We start from the raw sequence: 18,180 nt of genomic DNA, 5'->3' as shown, positions 1-18,180 counted from the left end.
CCCCCCCCCGCCCCCAACCCGGGACGTGCCAGTCACCCCTGGGCTCCAGTCAGACACTCCATGTGCCCCACCATCTCAGTATTCACAAGCCACCTGGTACCTTGAGGTATGTAGAAAAAATATATAAAGTTGTGTTTATGCCCAAATTGTCGAATCTCTCTGAATTGAATTGGAATTTTCTGATTCGATTCAGAGAGATTAATGGGTCTCCTGATTCGATTCAGATTTGGAGATTTGGCTGCTGAATCGGGCTGAATCTTCTCCAAATTGAATCAGTGACCAAAGCTTCACATAGCTCTACCAGCCAGCTAGAGATCTCTGGTTTTGCTGTACTAATCTGGTTCAGTCCATTTTTTTCTCCCAGTAACCTGAATCTTTCGGATTCTGATAGTTAATTTCATACTTCATTGTTATCTTGGCCTGGAGGAAATGAAATACTGTAAATACCCATTAAGCAAGCAACTGATGGAGAATGAGGGTTGCAAACTTTCATTTTGCCTACTGGTAACCAGCCACATTTGTTACTGCTGAGAAAAATGATTGCAGTGCAGGAAGCCAGACACTGTTCGGGATGCTGTGAAACTGCGCAAGCTTCTGAAATGTTCCTCAGCATTTACAGCCAATCCACTTAACGATGCTGTGTGTTCTGTCAGGGGTTTTTTTTTCATGTCCCTCAGAGCAGGAAGCAATTTGTGTCGTTTCCAGCTGGATGTCACAGGATCTGTGGGTTTGTCTCTGAAGGAGAATTCTATTCTTAGCTCGAACAGAAGCTCCTCATTGTAGCTCATTGTTACCACTCGTTTCTGCCCCACCAGTTTGTTTATCCATCCTCATCTCTTCTTTAACTTAATCTTGTATTCACTTAGTGTCCCTGTAATGACCGTCTGTTTCAGCGAGCCAGCTCGCTGGTTCATGCACCAATGAATACACTCCAACCATGCATTTCCAGTCCCTTTTGCTACAGAGTGGTGGGTTTGTTTATTCCAAATGAAACTATTCAACACCTGCTATTAATCATATGCCTTCCCCTTTGTCACTTGCATCTTGTGTAGGTGCCTCTCTGCTCTCTCCTGTGCTTTGCGGGCCATCTGCTTGAAAGCGCCTTGGCAAGGCTCTCTTCTCCCCTGTGTTCTTAGCTACCTTTCTGAACTGTTACGCTGCAGGCTGTGCACCTGAGAGCCACGTGCAAGCGGACTTCTTTTGCCCTGCTCAGAAACCAGTGAAGGAACCTAGCTATGATCTGTAGCCGTCAGCTAAATGGAGCCATTTTCTAACTGTTATCATTTCCCATACGATCTTCCAGGTGTCACCTTATTCCTGTTTTTTCAGCACCAACTGAGAGGCAGGTGAAGATAGTACCAAGTCCTTTTAAACAGCCAGCTACCCTGTGACAACAACATTGACGTTAGAAAGGCCTTTTGTGGGTTCAGCTTCCACCTATACAGATCCAGCTGCAGAATCAGGATCTTGTCTTCTTCAGCTATCAATGTTTTTTTTTAAGTTATTTCATTGTGATTTCAGAGTTAAGGGTGTAGACAGATTTAACATCCCTTATACTCGCTGATCTGCGGGATGCCTATCCAAACACTACAGTTGACTATAGAAACCTGAAAGAAGTGCTGTCAGATACCAAAGGTTCCATAGAAGTAGGCACTCTAAAACTAGGCCACTTACCTGAAGGATGCTGTAGATATGCTATCTGTGATTTAAAACGTTCTTTTTTTAAAACAGTGTTTGAATGCTTATCAACCCACATACCGCGTATATTTCTTTGGAAATATTTATTTCTTGAAACCATTGCAAAAACATTTTAATGGGATTGCTTTAATTCATATGTTGCTCCTCTCTTCTCTTCCTTCCGCTCCTCAAGAAAGCCACTTGCATACAGTGCTGCTAATACCATGGGATGCATAAGTCTGATGGTCCACAAATGTGCACTTCTGGTCATCTTTGTTCAAGGGAGGTGACTTCAAACCAGGACAGATGCAGTGAGAATGATTAGGGGAATGGAGAGACTATCATATGAGAGGAGACTAGAAGAGCTGGGCTTGTTCAGCCTAGCAAAAAAGGAGCTGTGAGTGGATACAAGTGCTCTCTATGAATGCATAAAGAGGGTGAGGAGCTATTTAAAGGGCAATGTCAGAACAAGAAGAAATGGATAAGAAATGACTATAAATACATTTTAGACTGGAAATTAAAAGAACATTTCCAACTAACAGATGAGCAAGCTTCTGGAAAAACCTTCCACTAGAAATAACGGAGACAAAAAAAACCCTAAATTTAAAGGCGAAGCTTCATTGATTTTTTTTTAAATACCTTATATGACAGGATTGCCTATGGCAACAGGAAAGTGGGCTTATTGACCCCTTTGCAGGCTTGTGTCCTGTGTTCCTTAGTGATTAACTAAGGCAGTGCATGTAGGTGGGCTAAAAAAATTCTTTCCTGTTGGAACAGTTTCAGTTTTTCAGCAAACTGCGGTTACCATAAGATTCTAAGTCATATGCTATTTTCAATACTCATTTTCCATAGCGTCACCCCACTGAGCTATACTTTTCTTTCAGAAAGTGATTACATTGTAGTTAGTGACTCCCAGGCTGAATTATAGCTCAACTGGTTCTCTCTCCCTGAGCTTATTATACTGCTCTAACACTAGAAATAGTAATAAAGAAAAACCAGTACTATATAGCATAATGCTGTGGTGGATGAAGCAAAGCCTAGGTCTTTCATTGTTAAATGTCAGAAGCAATTAAAAGCAAAAGAAAAACATTAAATATACAAATATGTGGTGGGAATTGTTTTCTAAAATTACAGCCACAATTTTCAGAAGAGTTCAGCACCCACCATTTGAGTCACACCTTTAAAAAAGGCCCCAGAAACATGTAGGTCCTATGATAAGGAGTCTGATTTTCAAAAAAAGAATGTTGAAAATCCTCTTAAATCCGGTCATGCATGTGTCAGCAAGAGCTCCTGAATGTGAAGCATTTTTGTAAACTTGGCCATTGTTTCAGTGTCTAGAAGGCAGAAGAATTTTTTTTTTTTTTAAATCTAGCCACCCCTATGGTTGCTGAAAGCCAGAGCAACAGTCAGAGGCAATGCTGTAAGCAAGCGGAGGACTTTGGTCAGACCCAGTATGGCAGTTCTTATGTTCTTATGGTCCTGAGCTCTCGTGAAAATACACCACAAACATAAACATAATAGTGAGCTAAACATAAGTGAAGCATTAACATTGGTTTTGCTTTTGTTTGTTTTTAAAAGAGCAATTTATAAATGGATTATGTAGTGGACAGTGATCACCCAGCGGTCCATACTGGATTTAGGCTGTAGTCAGTACGTTGTCCCCTTCTGATGGCCACTTAGAGATCTTTCATAGAAGGAACTAGTCATCTTGGGCAAGTTTCTGATGGATAGATGTACAAATCAGGAAAGACAATATGCATACGTGCACACACACACATGCACACACAAAACAACCCTGCCTACACACATCATCGTTGATGCTGAGATAACATGGAGATGAACATGGGGAAATAAAGAGGAAGAATGAACTCTGCTGGCAGTTACTGTTGGCAGTCTCAGCTGAGATGCCAGAATGAAGACCAAGGACCCATCTACAAGGAGGATCATGCTGAGGAATGCAATTGCAAAACAATTGTATACAGAATCCATTACGGCCTCTCTCAGTCACAGGGTTTAGTGTGGTTCAGGAGCATAGTTATAGGAAAACCATGGTGCCTTGTTAAAATTAGCAATTATTTGTCTTACCATAGAACTCAGAAATCCTAGTCATGAATCAGGATTTCATTGTATAATGCCTTGTACAAACAGAAAAAAAACCCTCAAAGAGTTTACAGTGCAGGTATAACACAGGTGGATACAGACAAACAGGAGAGTACATGGAGACAATGAGGCAGAATTTGTCAGCAGGATAGACTGGGCTCTCAGCAAATTTTGTCAATTTTCTGTGGGCTTCATATCAAAGGAAGATCTTAAGGAGGAATGCGAAGAAGTATGATGTCTGCGGGAAGCTCCTCCTAAGTGTGAACTATGGAAAAAGCACTAAGGTGGCTGTTCAAAATTTAAGAAGTGGGTAATGGAAGATGGCATGATAGGCTGATAAAAAACAGCCATCAAGCAAACGAGAGATGATAGGTGGCATGGGGCTGTGAAGGTCCTTGAGCTGAGGACAAGAAATTTATAGTTGATGCAGTAGAGAAGGGCAGTGGAGGAATGCCAAGAAGGGTGACTTGGTCAAAGTGCCAACCTAGTAAAATGATCTTTGCAGTACCGCTTTGAAAGTAGATAAGCATGGAATTATTGCATGTGATATCACCGGTAGGATATTTATCACAGTTATCCAGATGCAGTTGGATCTGGCTGAGAATTTTAGCTGTGTGGATAGGCAAGAAAGGCCACAACTTAGAAATGTTATGCAGAAAGAATCTGCAAGATTTAGGCATAACCACCATGCGAGGACCTAAGGAAGTCTTCTGGTACAAGATGATGCTCAAGTTATGGCATGGAGGATTTATTTAAGTCAAAAAGATTTAAATAACCATTTTTAATCCTGATTTAAATCAGCAAGCAAAAAAACCCCTGAACCTAGTCATGAATGAATTTTGGGTTTTTGAGGTTTTTTGCAGTATTACTCTTTTAGTTATTTTACTAAAGAAAGATTGATACTCATTAAAGTATCTTGATTTGCAACTAATATAGACTTAGCACTATATTTCCTACTTTTTCCTAACCATGAAAATGTACTACATCTGTACATATTTAATTAAGCAATTACGTATGTTAACAGGAACATATTCAGATTCATAATCTTTACATTTTATACATGCTAGAATAAGATGTATGATGCATTTATATGTTTACTATTCATTAATCAGTAATTTATTTAGTCATGCTTGTGCCAGGATGCATTTGAATGAAAACTGGAATTCAGTTAAAATGCACAAAAACATCATTTTAAAATTGCTTTTTAGTATTAGATAAATGCATAGTTAAATAAAAATATCTTTAATTTGCTAAATACATTTACTTTTTATATAACATGTTTTGCATTTAATTCTTAGCTGATTTATTAAACAAATGAAGTATTAGGTTTAATTAACAAGTCAAACTGAGCTGATTGTTTCAGGTCATTATGTCCTACAATGTCCTACAATTATGTCTTATATTTTAAAAGTAATAGATCTTCTCTTCTCAGACCTTACTTCTGTTCATATATTGGAAGAGGAAAGATAAGCTCTCCTGCTTTTTCAGTCCCTGACTCATTTCTCAACTTTGAATGGACTAGTCATTGAAATAAACTAGTTGAATAATGTGCAATGAGGAAAATAAAATATCTGCCCCTGCAGAGGGGGCTACTGCAGTCAACTGAGTGTTTTAGGACTTGAGCAAACTTCTTCCATGTGCTTCATCAATGACTTCCACCAGTTCAGTGGTTAGACTTTCTTTAATACCTCAGGAACAAATACATTCTGCTTGAATATTATTATTATTTAAATAATTTTAATATATTATAGAATGTTTGGGCCTTAAATCAGATGGTCTCCATTCCAAATTTATTTTAAATAGTCTTACTTTTAAAAAAATAATTTTAATTTAATTTAAAACAAAAGTCATTTAAATAAGTAAATTTATTTAAACTGATAATCACATTTTTCATGTTTTTTATAGCTTTTTTATCCACCCTGAGTAGCTGAACTCAGATCCTCAATATGTAGAAGCCAAACTCCTATTTAGGCTTCTAACTCCCAGTGAATAACTGAATGGGAATAAAGTTAAATAGGAGTTAGCCGTCTGCTTACATCTGAGCATCTGGGTCTAGGTTCCCAAACATAGATCTGCTTTGTACTGTAATATACCTTTTAAAGTACTGGCAATTTGAGAAAAACCTGCATTGTCTGTCCTGTGCACTGGGGACTTACTGGACCATGCTTGTCTGGAAATGTCTGTAAGTTGATCGCATTTCATTTCAGCTAACCACCTTTTCTCAGAGGACATCAATTGATAAACTTGCCAAAAGCTAACTAGTACCTGTACCTGAAGAGCAATCTGTGCATGTCTATACTGAGGACAGCACAAGATGCTTCATTAATAGATTTAATTTCTGCAGAGCTGGGGTAGATGATCCTTTCCTTTAGCAGCTGGTTTAATAAAAAATCCTTGATTTAACCAAGGCAACCATAGGACTGAAATCTCTCCTCTGGCTTTTCCCTCCTATTGTGTGGGGGAATTATCCAAATCTACTATCACAACCTTATTTCTTAAAATAAATGGTTATTATTCATTTTTCTCCAGGTCACTCCTGATGCCTTTGTTCTCTGCACCAAAGCAAAAATAATGGCAAAAAAGGGAAGCTAAAGAGAGTTTTGAGGTAGTGCATAAGTGTTGTAATGCCTAGATTTGCACACAAAAATGCTTGTTGCTATAGAAGAGGAAAGGAAAGCTTTTTGCATATATCCTTCCTCTTCTTGAGACCCCCTGAGTTTCTAGAGAAAGAAGTAGGAGAGAGGGCGATAACTCCCGGGTTGATTAGCAAAGGTAGCCCTCCATTTAAGAGATGACAAAGTTGTTGGAAGTATCATATGAGTAAGGACATTAAAATCCATAATTCCATAATCTTAGGTTGGAGATAAAGAACAAAAAAAGTAAACAATATAAATAGGCTAAAACCAGGTAAGTTTCCAGGCTGCTTTAAATGACTATAGGTGACCATTAGGCTCAAATTAACTATCCATAGACCCCTGTGTTGGTGGAATTCTGATTCTGAGATAGAATAATAGAAAAGTAGGGCTTGAAGGGACCTCAGGAGATCATCTAATCCACCTCCCAAGGAAGAGTGGAGATAGGAGGGTGTATGGCACAGAGATGAAGCACTGTAACTGTCATCTAATACACATGTGTGTCTTGCACCTACTAATGTTATAGGTGAAGTAAGAGAGTGGGGTGCAAGGCAAGAAGATCCAGGAATGGCCACTTGATACATAGAGTGTGTGGCTGTAACATTTTTATCAGAAAGTAAAGGCAGATATTGTGATGCCAATGTAGCTATTGTTAGCGGTACTTTAAGCTTGCACTTTGCTCCTATATTTTCCCCAACATTATGCTTGTCACTGACAGGCAAGCAATGCACTTGTGATGTTGATGCTATCCTTACTGTTGCATAAAACGCTTTTCAAAAAGGTCAGAAAGTTTACCTTGGGGCTGTAAGAGTGCTGGGCTCGTATGATGGAGTAGATAAAGTTTTCCATCTGTCTAGCAGCTAGATATTGAATAGCAACCACATGGTGTAGAATTTTATGTAGACTACAAAGTCCACATTGATTAAGGAATTATTGATTTTTGACACTGCTGTCTGCATCTGCAATTATAGCTAAAGTACATTTACGAGGGAGCGAGCAATGCCCTGCCAAATAACATTCTGTTTAGTTTAGCTTCAGTTCTGCCTGAAGAATAGAAATATGTCAGAGAAGGTACCCAAATAAAGTTGTCTTTTCCATGAAGGCTGCCATGGCACAGCATAGTGGGCTACCTATGGGTGAACATTTCACCCATAGTCAGTTTGGGTAACTGTGGCTGAAGAAATCTCCCATTTCATAGGTTTAAACACTGAACTTTGGGGTCTGCTGCTTTCATCGGTGGGGATAAGAACCCAGGAGATTTTGCTTGAGGGGGAAATGGTGGTCTCTAAATTCTAATACCAGCTCTGTTTCCAGCTACCAAGCCAGGCAGCACTAGTGAGGTCCTCAGTGAACCTCAGAAGACAGCACAGCTCAGGGGATAAGTGCAACTGAGAGAGAGTCCTGCATTCAATTGAGCCATACTTCTCTGGGCTGTTGCTTTGTTATAAAGTAAGAGATATGGGACACTCTTCTGATTCCCAAGAGGATAAGCTGAACCAAGTAGCTATTGCTCTCCAGCTTGTCATTGATTGTACCTGGCATATGTCTGTATCAGTTAGCTTCTGTTCACTTTGTTTATAGAAAGTACAGATAAGTGTCCAGAAACACCGGCATCCCATGCTCCACTACCACCTAAGTCTAAGCCTAAAGCTAAAAAATCACCGATACCACCAAAAAATGTCACTGCTGCTTCCACTACCACAAGCCGTAAGAATAATGAAGCATCTCATGTTAAAAAAAAAGTCAAGGCACCTACTAAACAGCCCCCTGCCCCACCTCCCAAGCCAACAAGCCACAGTGCAAATCGAGAAGCTGGTGAGTACTGCACAGGCAGTGCCGGGTGCATGTGCATGGGGATGCTTGGCTTTGATTGTTCCTTGCTTGAATGGTAATGCATTAATAGACATGCCCCTGTTGGGTGACCTGGTGCTCCACTGGGCTTATGGTTTTTTCTGTATAAAAGCTCCCCCTAAAGAGGACTCATCACTTTGCTGTCTAACAAATGTATATGCAAGGTCATATGGTGATGGTACAACTACAAGCCAAGGATACAGGGAGGTGTTGGGGAGATTCTGGAGATGACCTGGAAGGCCAAATTCATGTGGATCACCCCAAGATAAAATTATTCTTGGAAATAAAATTTCTTCTGGAAATAGCTACAATTCCATCAAATTTGACAGGAGACTATGAGCTCTCAGGATTTAAAACCATAAAAACCTTCAAGCAGTCTTTCTTCTAGCCAGTAGCATAAATTTTAGCTCATTGGAAAAGACCAATTATTCCTTCAGTTGACTGATGGTTTGTTAAGATACGGAATACTTTGGCTATGGAAAATATGTGCTGCCAGCTAAGTGGCAAATAACTGCAATATAACAATGACATTAAATGAGATAATATAAGCAGTCAAGCCTAGGACTCTAATATCCTTTGAATTTAAATGGTCATAAATTATAGAATCATAAAAATTTAAACTATTGGAATATAACTAAAGCACAAGTGACTTTAGAACTGATTCACTTGTAGATACAGTAATCTCACTCCTACAGCACTTGCATTTTCTGTCCTCTCGAAAGCTCACAATGCATTGTCTCCATTTCTTCTCTCCTAATACATTCCTGTTCATACCTTGCAAATGTTGGCAGATTTTTAGAGCATGAAAACTATCTGAAGGTACTACTAAGCTGCTCAAGTTTTAATAATGACTATGTCATAAAAACATCCTATTCACGAACTTCACATTAGCTGTCCTTGCTACATCAATTGATTGCAAGGACAAACATTGTGATAACCCTGAATGTATTACTTGTACTCCTCATCCAGGTGGAAAACTAAGTTCCTTCTTGGTGAGGGAACACTGACAAGGTAAAGCCCACAGGGGATTTAGGTAAGGTGGGGATTAAAACATCAAATAAATTCACTAGTTTGCTTAAGACAAGTGCTATTCCTTGGGTCAGCTTCAGCCTTCAATAACATTTCTGCAACTCCATAGAAATACTGGGATTGCTTTGGGTATAAGTGAGATAAATTTGGTCTTTAATACATACTGTACCAATCATTTAGCTGGACATTAGGCACTCAATGTTATTTTAAGATTTGGTGGATATATTAGGTGATCTGGTTTTTATAGTTCTGGATTTAAAAATGTTTAGCACATAATAGTCAAGGTAAGGCACCAGGTATGGCAATACATAAGCTACCAATGGAGTTGGTTGAAAGTAACATTTTACATTACAAACATCTGACAATGGGGGAAATAGTTTTCTTCTAAACTTCCCATGCAAAAACTCTGTTTCATAAAAACGGAAGTGTTGCTAAGGTGCTTCATGAGACATGTAGTTTCACTGCCTACATTTCCATTGTCCTCAATAGGCTGGGCTGCCATGATAAGGAAGTACACTGTGGAAATCCCTACCCATCATGTTATGACAGAATGTATCATCCAGCTAGGGAGCCCAGCCTATAAAGGGGATTGAGGACGTGTAGCAACAGAACAACAGTTCTCACCTGGTGTCAAAGCAAAGCATTTATAAATGGTAATATTTCAGGTTCTGCATGCAATACGTTGCTTTTTACACAAAACAAAATTTTCCACAGGAAGAAGGGACTTGTGGGTGAAATAATAATGAAAACACAATTTTCCAATGGAAAAAGTTTTGGCAGAAAACTTTTCAACCAGCACTGACAACAACAATAATTGATATTTCTGACCCAGGGGGAGATCTCTTCAGAAGACATTTTGTCATGTTTTCCAGCTTCATTTCAAGGCCAAAGAGGTTTTGATAATTTCATTTTTTTAATGGAGACACCTTTAGAAGTTGAGCTGGTGATAATCATAGATTGATGTACATTATATTGGGGTTCTTCACTTTAAGCCTGAGGCTAGTTGATGTTAAGCCTGTACATTAGTGCTTTGTTAGAAGGCCAGAGTGCTCAACACATTAAAGGACTGAGTCCTTTGTAAGCAGCCTTCATCTTCACCTTCACAGAAACTGTTCTGCTAAAAAAAATGCAAGATGCAGCTATCCTCTGTTTTTAGTGTGGCTCCCACTGCTTGTCTCAAACATGTTTCTTCAATTGACTCGTAAGTTAGTTGCCTATAAAACAGTGCTTACTTGCAATACCAGCGTTTCAGGGAGGTTCGTATTAATGCATTTTATAGTTGACTTAAAAAGAGAGCAGGTGATTTGCCCAAGGTGATAAAATGAAACGCTAGAGATTTTTTCAGCTGCATAGAAGAGCACACCAGTTTCTAGGTGCCAGTATCCCAAATAACGTATTAGAGGAGAAAATAGCATAATATTCTTGATTATTATTTTCTTATTTAAGATCTGAAGCAAACTATGTATGAGAGTTATTTTTAGATCATGAGCTTATTTCATGGTAATAAATTTGGTCAATAGCTGTATTTTTGTTCCCAGCATAATCTGCTCCTTTTAAAAACACTTAAAAGTAGAATGGATTTTTATTACACATTTTTAACCTTTTATTTTACTCAGAAAACTAAACCCCAAGTTTGATATGTGATGCTTACAATGCTTTCATTCACACTCTTGATTTTAATACATTTTTATTATAGCAGAAGTGTTTGACTTAGCCAATATTTTGATAGAAAGGATTTGACTGTATATTTTTTTAAAGTGAGAATCAAAATTCTTGGCCACAACTCCCAGTTAATATATCAGGTGTGTCTATACTGCAGTCAGAGTGTAGTACATGTTGGCATGCCCAAATTAACTTAATTTTGGTTAGTTTAGGTTGAAAATGCAGCAGCATGGATTCCAGCAGATTCCCATGGTTTCCTGGCTGGTATGTGCAACCTGGGCAGAAGCCTGCCCCACACAGCTTCACTGCTGTCATTACCAAAGCTCACAAGAGAAAAGTTAGGTTTGGGACACATACACATGCTGCAGTCCCATCTCTCTTGCAGCATAGGAATGCCTACTGATTAACTGTGAAACAAACTTGTGAAAAACACCATGCTTCTCTGTGCCTTAGTTTCCCTGTCTAATATAGGGGAGAAGAATTTACATGTACCTAGTAAAACTGAATTAAGTAATGTCCATAAAGTGCATCTACTGGTAGATACTCATATGACAGTGATGTAAAATGAAATGATGAGGTTCTCATAGTCTGGCAAACACAGATAATCAGAAAGGTCACTTTTAAAAGTCATCTTTAGCTGTAGACCATTTAGGGCTAAATTTGTTAGCTTTCTTTAGGAGCTGGCATTGTTTGGAAAAGAGAGACACAAGAGTTTCCACTGGAGCTAGACAGGCAATAAGTGTTTATTCTCCTCAGAGTATATGCCAATAATGCCCACTGATCCTTGGCTCGTGGACATACAAGACCACAGCAGAACGTACCACATGTTTAACAGCTGTGACTTAGGACCCTGGTCCACAGACATAGTAATAACTTACGATAACATGATAAAGTGCCTAAGTGACAAAACTCTAACAGTACGTCTTTACTGCCCCAGTACAGTGTCCATCAGTGCGGTTCTGAGGCATAGGACACCCTCTCCACATGTGTGTTACCTCCTGAGTCAGAAGTAATGTAGCTGCTTAGGTGCAGTGCTGCAGATGTGCCATTACGCCCTGCCTCTCAGCTTTGCACTAAGCCAGCTAAGTTATTCCCAGTCCAGGAGATAGTATGCACAGAGCAGGTACAGTGTATATCAGTACAACACTGCCTGGTATCAGTGGCTTGTTCTTATCATGCCATTAATTCAACATGTGCCCAGGTGCTCTCCCATGGTTGGGAGCCCCATCAGGTGATGGGGTTCCCAACCACATGCTTTCCCAGCTGCAAGTCCCACAGCTGCTGAATCTCACAGCTGGAGTAGCATTCCATGCACTGCCCCAGCTGTGAGCGTGATAAGCTGCAGGGCTCGCAGCTATGGGAGCTTGCTACTAGCTAGTGCAGGGGGAGCTTGCAATCACAGTCTAAGGCTCCCTCTGCACCAGCAGTAACATGTGGTTGGATCTGATAATGTAGCGTGGCAGGAGGTGTGATTGTGTGGGTGGCACATCAAATCCTATCACGCCTTTACCTGAACATCTAGAGGGGCCCTTAGACACTTATAAACTGAAGCTTTATTGGAAGCCAGTAGTTATTTATGCTTCTACCTGCATAAGTAACTTTTAAGACAGACTCCTCAGCTACTCAGGTACTTTGAAATTTTTCTCTGATATAGTTATTTCTCTAGTGAGGACAATAAATGCATTTTTTTAAAAACAGCTGGATTTTTCAGGTTATGACTAGACACATTTTAGCAGTTGGTACAGAATAACAAAGTCAGGCGCTCAACTCTGATATTGATCTCCTCCATGACCTTTGGGCAAATGCTCCTATATTCCCATCTCTAAAGCTGGTGCACCAATACTCATGCTTTGTCGCTTCATAGTAGGGGTCCTTCTAGATATACTAAGTTCAGTTATTTAATTGGTAAAAATATCATTGCAAAATTCATTTCTTGTGCTTCAAAGTGAAATGCCGCATTGATGTGGTGGTAAAATGTCTGTCCTTTTTCATTTTAGCTAGTTCCTTTCATGGAAAAAAAATACAAGCCTCCAAGTCGTCTTCTTCCCCAGCTCCTTCATCTACATCATCTCATCCTAAAGCCTCAAAGGAGACAACTTCCAGTAAAACAGGCACATCAGGGACTGCTAAGGGCAAGAAAAAACCTGCAAAACAGTCAGGCCCACGAACAGGACCAGATGGGGCTGTTTTGTCCACCTCAAATGTAGTAGTCAACAATTTAGAAACAAAGGTGGAAAACTCTGTGCCCAAGCAACCTCCATTTATCATTTCTGAAGCTGAAGATACTGACCAGCGGATCAAGCTAATTGTCCCTCCTCCTCCCACCGCTGCTCCTCCTCCTCCCCCATCTCTTCCTACTCTAGCCAGTCAGTCCACAGTCTCCTCCAATATGCAAGATATACCAGTTAGTTCCAGAGCAGGCCTTTCTGTCCCTGGTTCAGATGTTAACCATCTTCTCCAGACTGAATGTGAAACAGAGAATGAGAATGTAAGCAGGACAGCACTAGACAACAGCCTTGATGTTAGTGAAGATGCACAATGGTAAGACTTTACTGCCTTTTTAAGTACTCTGGAAAATGTTAATTGTTAAGGATAGTGAAACTATTCAGATAACCTAAGGAACACTCCCAGTCCAGAACCTGTACCTTTGCTTACCAATCAAATCAAACTTTATAGATCTAAAATACAGATCCAAAAATGTATTTACTAAGTTTTTCATTTTTATTCATCTTCAGTTGGCTATAGACTTCCACATCTCTGTCATGGCTAAATGATAATGTGGCAAAATGCATGGAAAAAAATATTCCTGTAAAACTCTTCCACTGTAAACTAAATAACATTTGTAATAACAATAATTTCCTCTTTTCTCTCTTTCTGAAAAAAATAAACAGTACTTCATGAATTAGGTTTTCTGAGACTCCATGAAGTCAGTTAAATTGCCATTCTGCACCCAGAAACTCCACTGGTTGGGCATCACTACTAAACCCTAAGGCAACTAGAGACAAGGTGATTTCAAGGCATGTCTTCCAGAGGCAGAACTTATTAGAAGGCTTAATAAAGAAACTTGTTCTCATAAGCTTTTTGAGCTATGGTACCATTTAATGCTTTTTCACCTTCACTTCAACGCACTTTATGAATGTTAATTCCTACAAAGCCGCTGTGAAACAAAGTATTCACATTCTAGTTTTATAAATGGCAAAATGGAGGTGTAGAGAGGTGGTTCAAGTCATCCCAGCTGGAAAGATAAATCAAGAATTTCTTACTCTCAGTCCTGAGAGTAAACCAGTAATTGATTGTTCATTATGACCCACTGCATTCTCCATACCTCCTTGATAATGATCTGCTGCAATTCCTTTGTGACCTATTCAAGGAGAAAATTGCTATTGAACTAAGATCTTTTAACCACATTTAAAGAGACTCCAGGTTGCTTCTGGTTTGTTGTAAGCAACAGTAAAGGTCATGGGCAAACACTTGATTAAATAATAGGCCAGGTAGTGGCTGACCTAACATCAGTATGCAAGTGGGAGAGAAGGCACAGGAAGCTTCACTTCCTCCATGCCTTTTGCATCTTGCACAGGGGACGGCCACACCATGGCTAATGAGCCCATGAGGACCTCCAGTACAGTAAAATGTCTCAAAGGCACAAGCAAGCACAGTGTGTCCTTTGCCAGCATCTCTGCTCCATTTACTCATGATGTTTAATGTTCTCCAGAATGTCATTTGTTATAGCCTGACTGCTTAGTTGCTTCCTGACTCAACACAACCACTTGATTGACAACAAAACAGCAAGTAGATCTTTCATTCACGTCCCACAGGGTGATATGAGAAGAGTCACATGAAAGTGAATTACAAAAGTTTTAAAATACATTTTTGGTTCAAATCAAACTCTACAAAATCTCAGTTCAATATCTGAATCTACATGCAAACCTCAATTTATAGTAGTTGGACCTAGCTGATAGACTTTTGGCATCTTTCAACCTGGTAAATTATACAAATATCAGGTGTTATAAAGTGCGAGCCGAGAATTGTAATTATATTTTAAAACACTGGCCCACCCTGACACCTGTCAGAGAACATATTCCAGCTCATCACCCTATCCCCTTTTACTTCCCTCTCTTGTTAGTTGTTAGCGCATATTATATATTATTGTTGCTGCAGGGCTGAGATTAAATCATAAAATGTTTTGTTTACATAAGCACTGCAGCATCCCTCTTTGTGAAGAGTTATGGGCTGGAATAATCTAGCCTGAATTGTCATGTTTGCTTGTACAGGCTGCCTCACTCTGCTGTGCCCTTTTGTTTGGGTTAATGTTACAGCATCTTTATTATGAATTTGCAGTTCAGTTACCCAAGAAGACCAAAAAGAGGAGACTCCTAACCTAACAAGTCCTGAACCACCAGAAGAGCCCTCCAAGAATGTTGCCCCTCCAGAAAGCGATAGCGGCAAAGAGAACCACACCAGTGACTCCGATTCCGATGGGCCAATACTCTACACTGATGATGACGACGATGACGATGATGACAATGCAAGTACTGAAAGTAAGAATAGTTGAAGTAGGGATGCATAGGGGAGAGAAAATCTCTTTATCAGAATGACAAAAGAAAATCCATCAGTCAGCAGACAGCTTATGTCAACTGTTTTTTAAAGCAATTAATTCCGCCTCAGCTTTGGACTTCTCTTAGCAGAGAGGGACAGTCTCTATGTGCATGTGTGTATTAAAGTTTTGAAATCTGAGGAAGCTTGCCTCGGGATAATGAGAGAGCTGATCATATCACCATAGTCAGCTTGACTAGTCTGAATGCAGAGGAAAGGCAGGTGTATGAGCATTTCAACCTTTTGGTTGCTGGTTTTAGACAAGACAGACCACATGAAAAGTGTTTCCCACAGGGATATTGTGTAAGCCAGGGGGGCTGTAATGAGATTGAAGTCCTTTACCACCCTGTCTTTGGTATAGCTATGTATCAGGTTTGTATTAACTGAAACCTGACACATTCATAGAGCAGTACATCTTGTGTGAAGTGATTCTGTGGTAGTCTTAGTCTCATACTTGCCTTAGAGGTGCCTACGTCATAAAATATGGCTGTCAAGTAACTTATCTAGTGCCCTTTGGCAGGGGATCGGTAGACAAATATGGAAACTGAATGAGCCAATACCCACTTGTTCCTAACTTTGGTTGTTTCTCTAGTTGGTTGAAGCATATTGGTAGGAAGCTTACACCACCATTTTAATTTGTCACCCATTTTGTGATAAACCTATGACTTCAGTCCACAGGGTTTTCCATCTAGAGTACTTTATAGTAACTAAATGCACTTTCTTCTTTGCAAATGCAAAGTTCTCTAATTTTTACAAATTCTCTTTGATTTTAATTACAGATGAGTTAATGTTTTCAAAGTGCTATGAAGATGAAAAGCCAAGTGATAGGTAGCATTAAGTTTAAAAAATGAGAAGGGGGAGTGAGGGAAAAGGTGAGAATCAAACTGAAGGGTCTGAGGCTAAAGGAGAAGCATTTGCTAAGCATGGAGTTTGAAAGCAAATAAAACAACCTGTAATATATCAGATTTCAGATTTTTATCAAATCACTTCACAGATGACAGGCAATGCTTGTATTTTCGCTCACTGCCTTCTAACATCTTGGCTGTTAGTTTATTCTTTTGTACTTCGGCCTTCAATCATCATGAGCTGTGCTGAAACTATTTTTCTTCTGATGTTAATTAAAATTCCTCTCCTGCATGTGGGGAAAGAGGCTGCTATGGGGATGTATAAAAGTCCTTGCTGAGAGTTTGCATCTGTAACCTGAGCATGAATGAACTAAGCCTGCCCTCCTCCTTTTTCCCTCAGGCTCTTTGGCAAGTAAAATCCGTCGTAGGGATACTCTTGCTATCAAACTTGGCAACAGACCATCTAAGAAAGAATTGGAAGACAAAAACATCTTGCAACGTACATCTGAAGAGGAGAGGCAGGAAATCAGACATCAGATTGGAACGAAGCTAGTAAGGTATCAGTTGCAATTTGAATGTGGGTTTGCAAGGTGGGGAGAGAATCGAGAACATTGTCGTACAACCTAAAGAGGGCCACAATATTTGGTGCAGGTTACTTTAGGTCAAGCTGGCTGGAAAACAAGCTTTTCATTTTGCAAAAAAATTCAAGGTTTCAGCATTGGATTGTTTTCGTACATGGAGCAAATGTAAACCTTTAGAAAATGTTCGTGAAAAAAACAGAAAGAGAGCCCAGAATAGCCAATAGCAAAGTGGTTAAGGCACTAGGTTCTAGTCTCTGCTCCAGATCAGCATTAGGGTGGACGCATGGGCAGTGGGTCAAGCAGACATGCTAGAGTAGGGGCCACTGAGATCAAGCGGAATATCAGTCTGAGTCCAAAGTAAGAAGCCAGAGGTCATGATGAAATGAGAGTCAAGACAAACTCTTGGTCATGCCACAAAGTCAAAGCCAGAGGAGGGAGCACTCGGAGACAAGCAAGACAGGAACACAACAATCAAGAAAGGGACCTAGCAGCACAATAGCAGGAGCAGTGACAGATACTGGCAAGGATCCAAGCAGGAGGGAGGTACAGGTTCAGGCTGGAACTTAGGTCAGGGTCAAGGCTAGGCAGGGTTCAAGTGGGATCTCTAGGTAGGAACAAGACAGGTCAGGAGATGCAGCCAGGCAGTCTGTTTGTTCAGACAACTCTCTGCTGGCTGGTCTGAGTTTATATAGGGCAGTGCGGATGGGGCCTCCTCCTGAGGACTCTGGGGATGACTCAGCCAGGGCCCTGATCAGCTCCAGCTAGGCCTGGATTCATTACAATCAGGCATTTGAACCAGGCTTCCTAGCCACTGAGTTATGAAGTCACTCTCTCTTTGCCCCAGTGCATATTAAATTATTTATACTAACTAAAAGAGACTGACTTTTTAGCACTGAGATAGCAGCCTGCTCCAGATCTGAGTTTCCAGCATTCTGGGTGAGTTTGCTAAGTACTGGCCATTGGTTGGTGGGGGTGGACATTTCTCTCCCTTCCTAGGCTTAAGCAGGTTTAATCAAAAACAATGCAATTTTGCACAAAAAAAAAAAAGGTAGCAGTGTTGACAAATTGTCATTTTCCAATTACAGAACATTTTGTAAGAACAAAATAAGAGTTGGTGAGGAATTGGCTTTTCCAGCTCTGTGAACACTTTGTGTGTGTACTCAAGAGCCAGTGAAATAATTTGATTTAAGTCATTAAGTGAAAATGTGG

The 18,180-nt window shown here is 39.9% G+C and overlaps 1 protein-coding gene across 3 annotated transcripts in view; it reads left to right on the top strand.

The window, feature by feature from the left end:
• PHACTR2 (phosphatase and actin regulator 2) overlaps nt 1-18,180 on the top strand; it is a 240,140-nt gene that overhangs the window by 193,310 nt on the left and 28,650 nt on the right. For 2 of the 3 annotated variants that reach the window (XM_006024244.3, XM_006024243.3), the window contains exons 5-8: nt 7,992-8,225; nt 12,950-13,493; nt 15,291-15,490; nt 16,791-16,947. In XM_006024244.3, the coding sequence (XP_006024306.1) occupies nt 7,992-8,225; nt 12,950-13,493; nt 15,291-15,490; nt 16,791-16,947 (1,135 nt within the window). The remainder of the gene's footprint in view (nt 1-7,991; nt 8,226-12,949; nt 13,494-15,290; nt 15,491-16,790; nt 16,948-18,180) is intronic. The other variant, XM_025204870.1, reaches the window with a different exon arrangement.

Source organism: Alligator sinensis, unplaced genomic scaffold (assembly GCF_000455745.1).
Source record: "Alligator sinensis unplaced genomic scaffold, ASM45574v1 scaffold153_1, whole genome shotgun sequence".
Lineage (NCBI taxonomy): Eukaryota > Metazoa > Chordata > Crocodylia > Alligatoridae > Alligator > Alligator sinensis.
The sequence above is the reverse complement of the archived record's forward strand: the minus strand, read 5'-3'. Positions and strand labels throughout refer to the sequence as shown.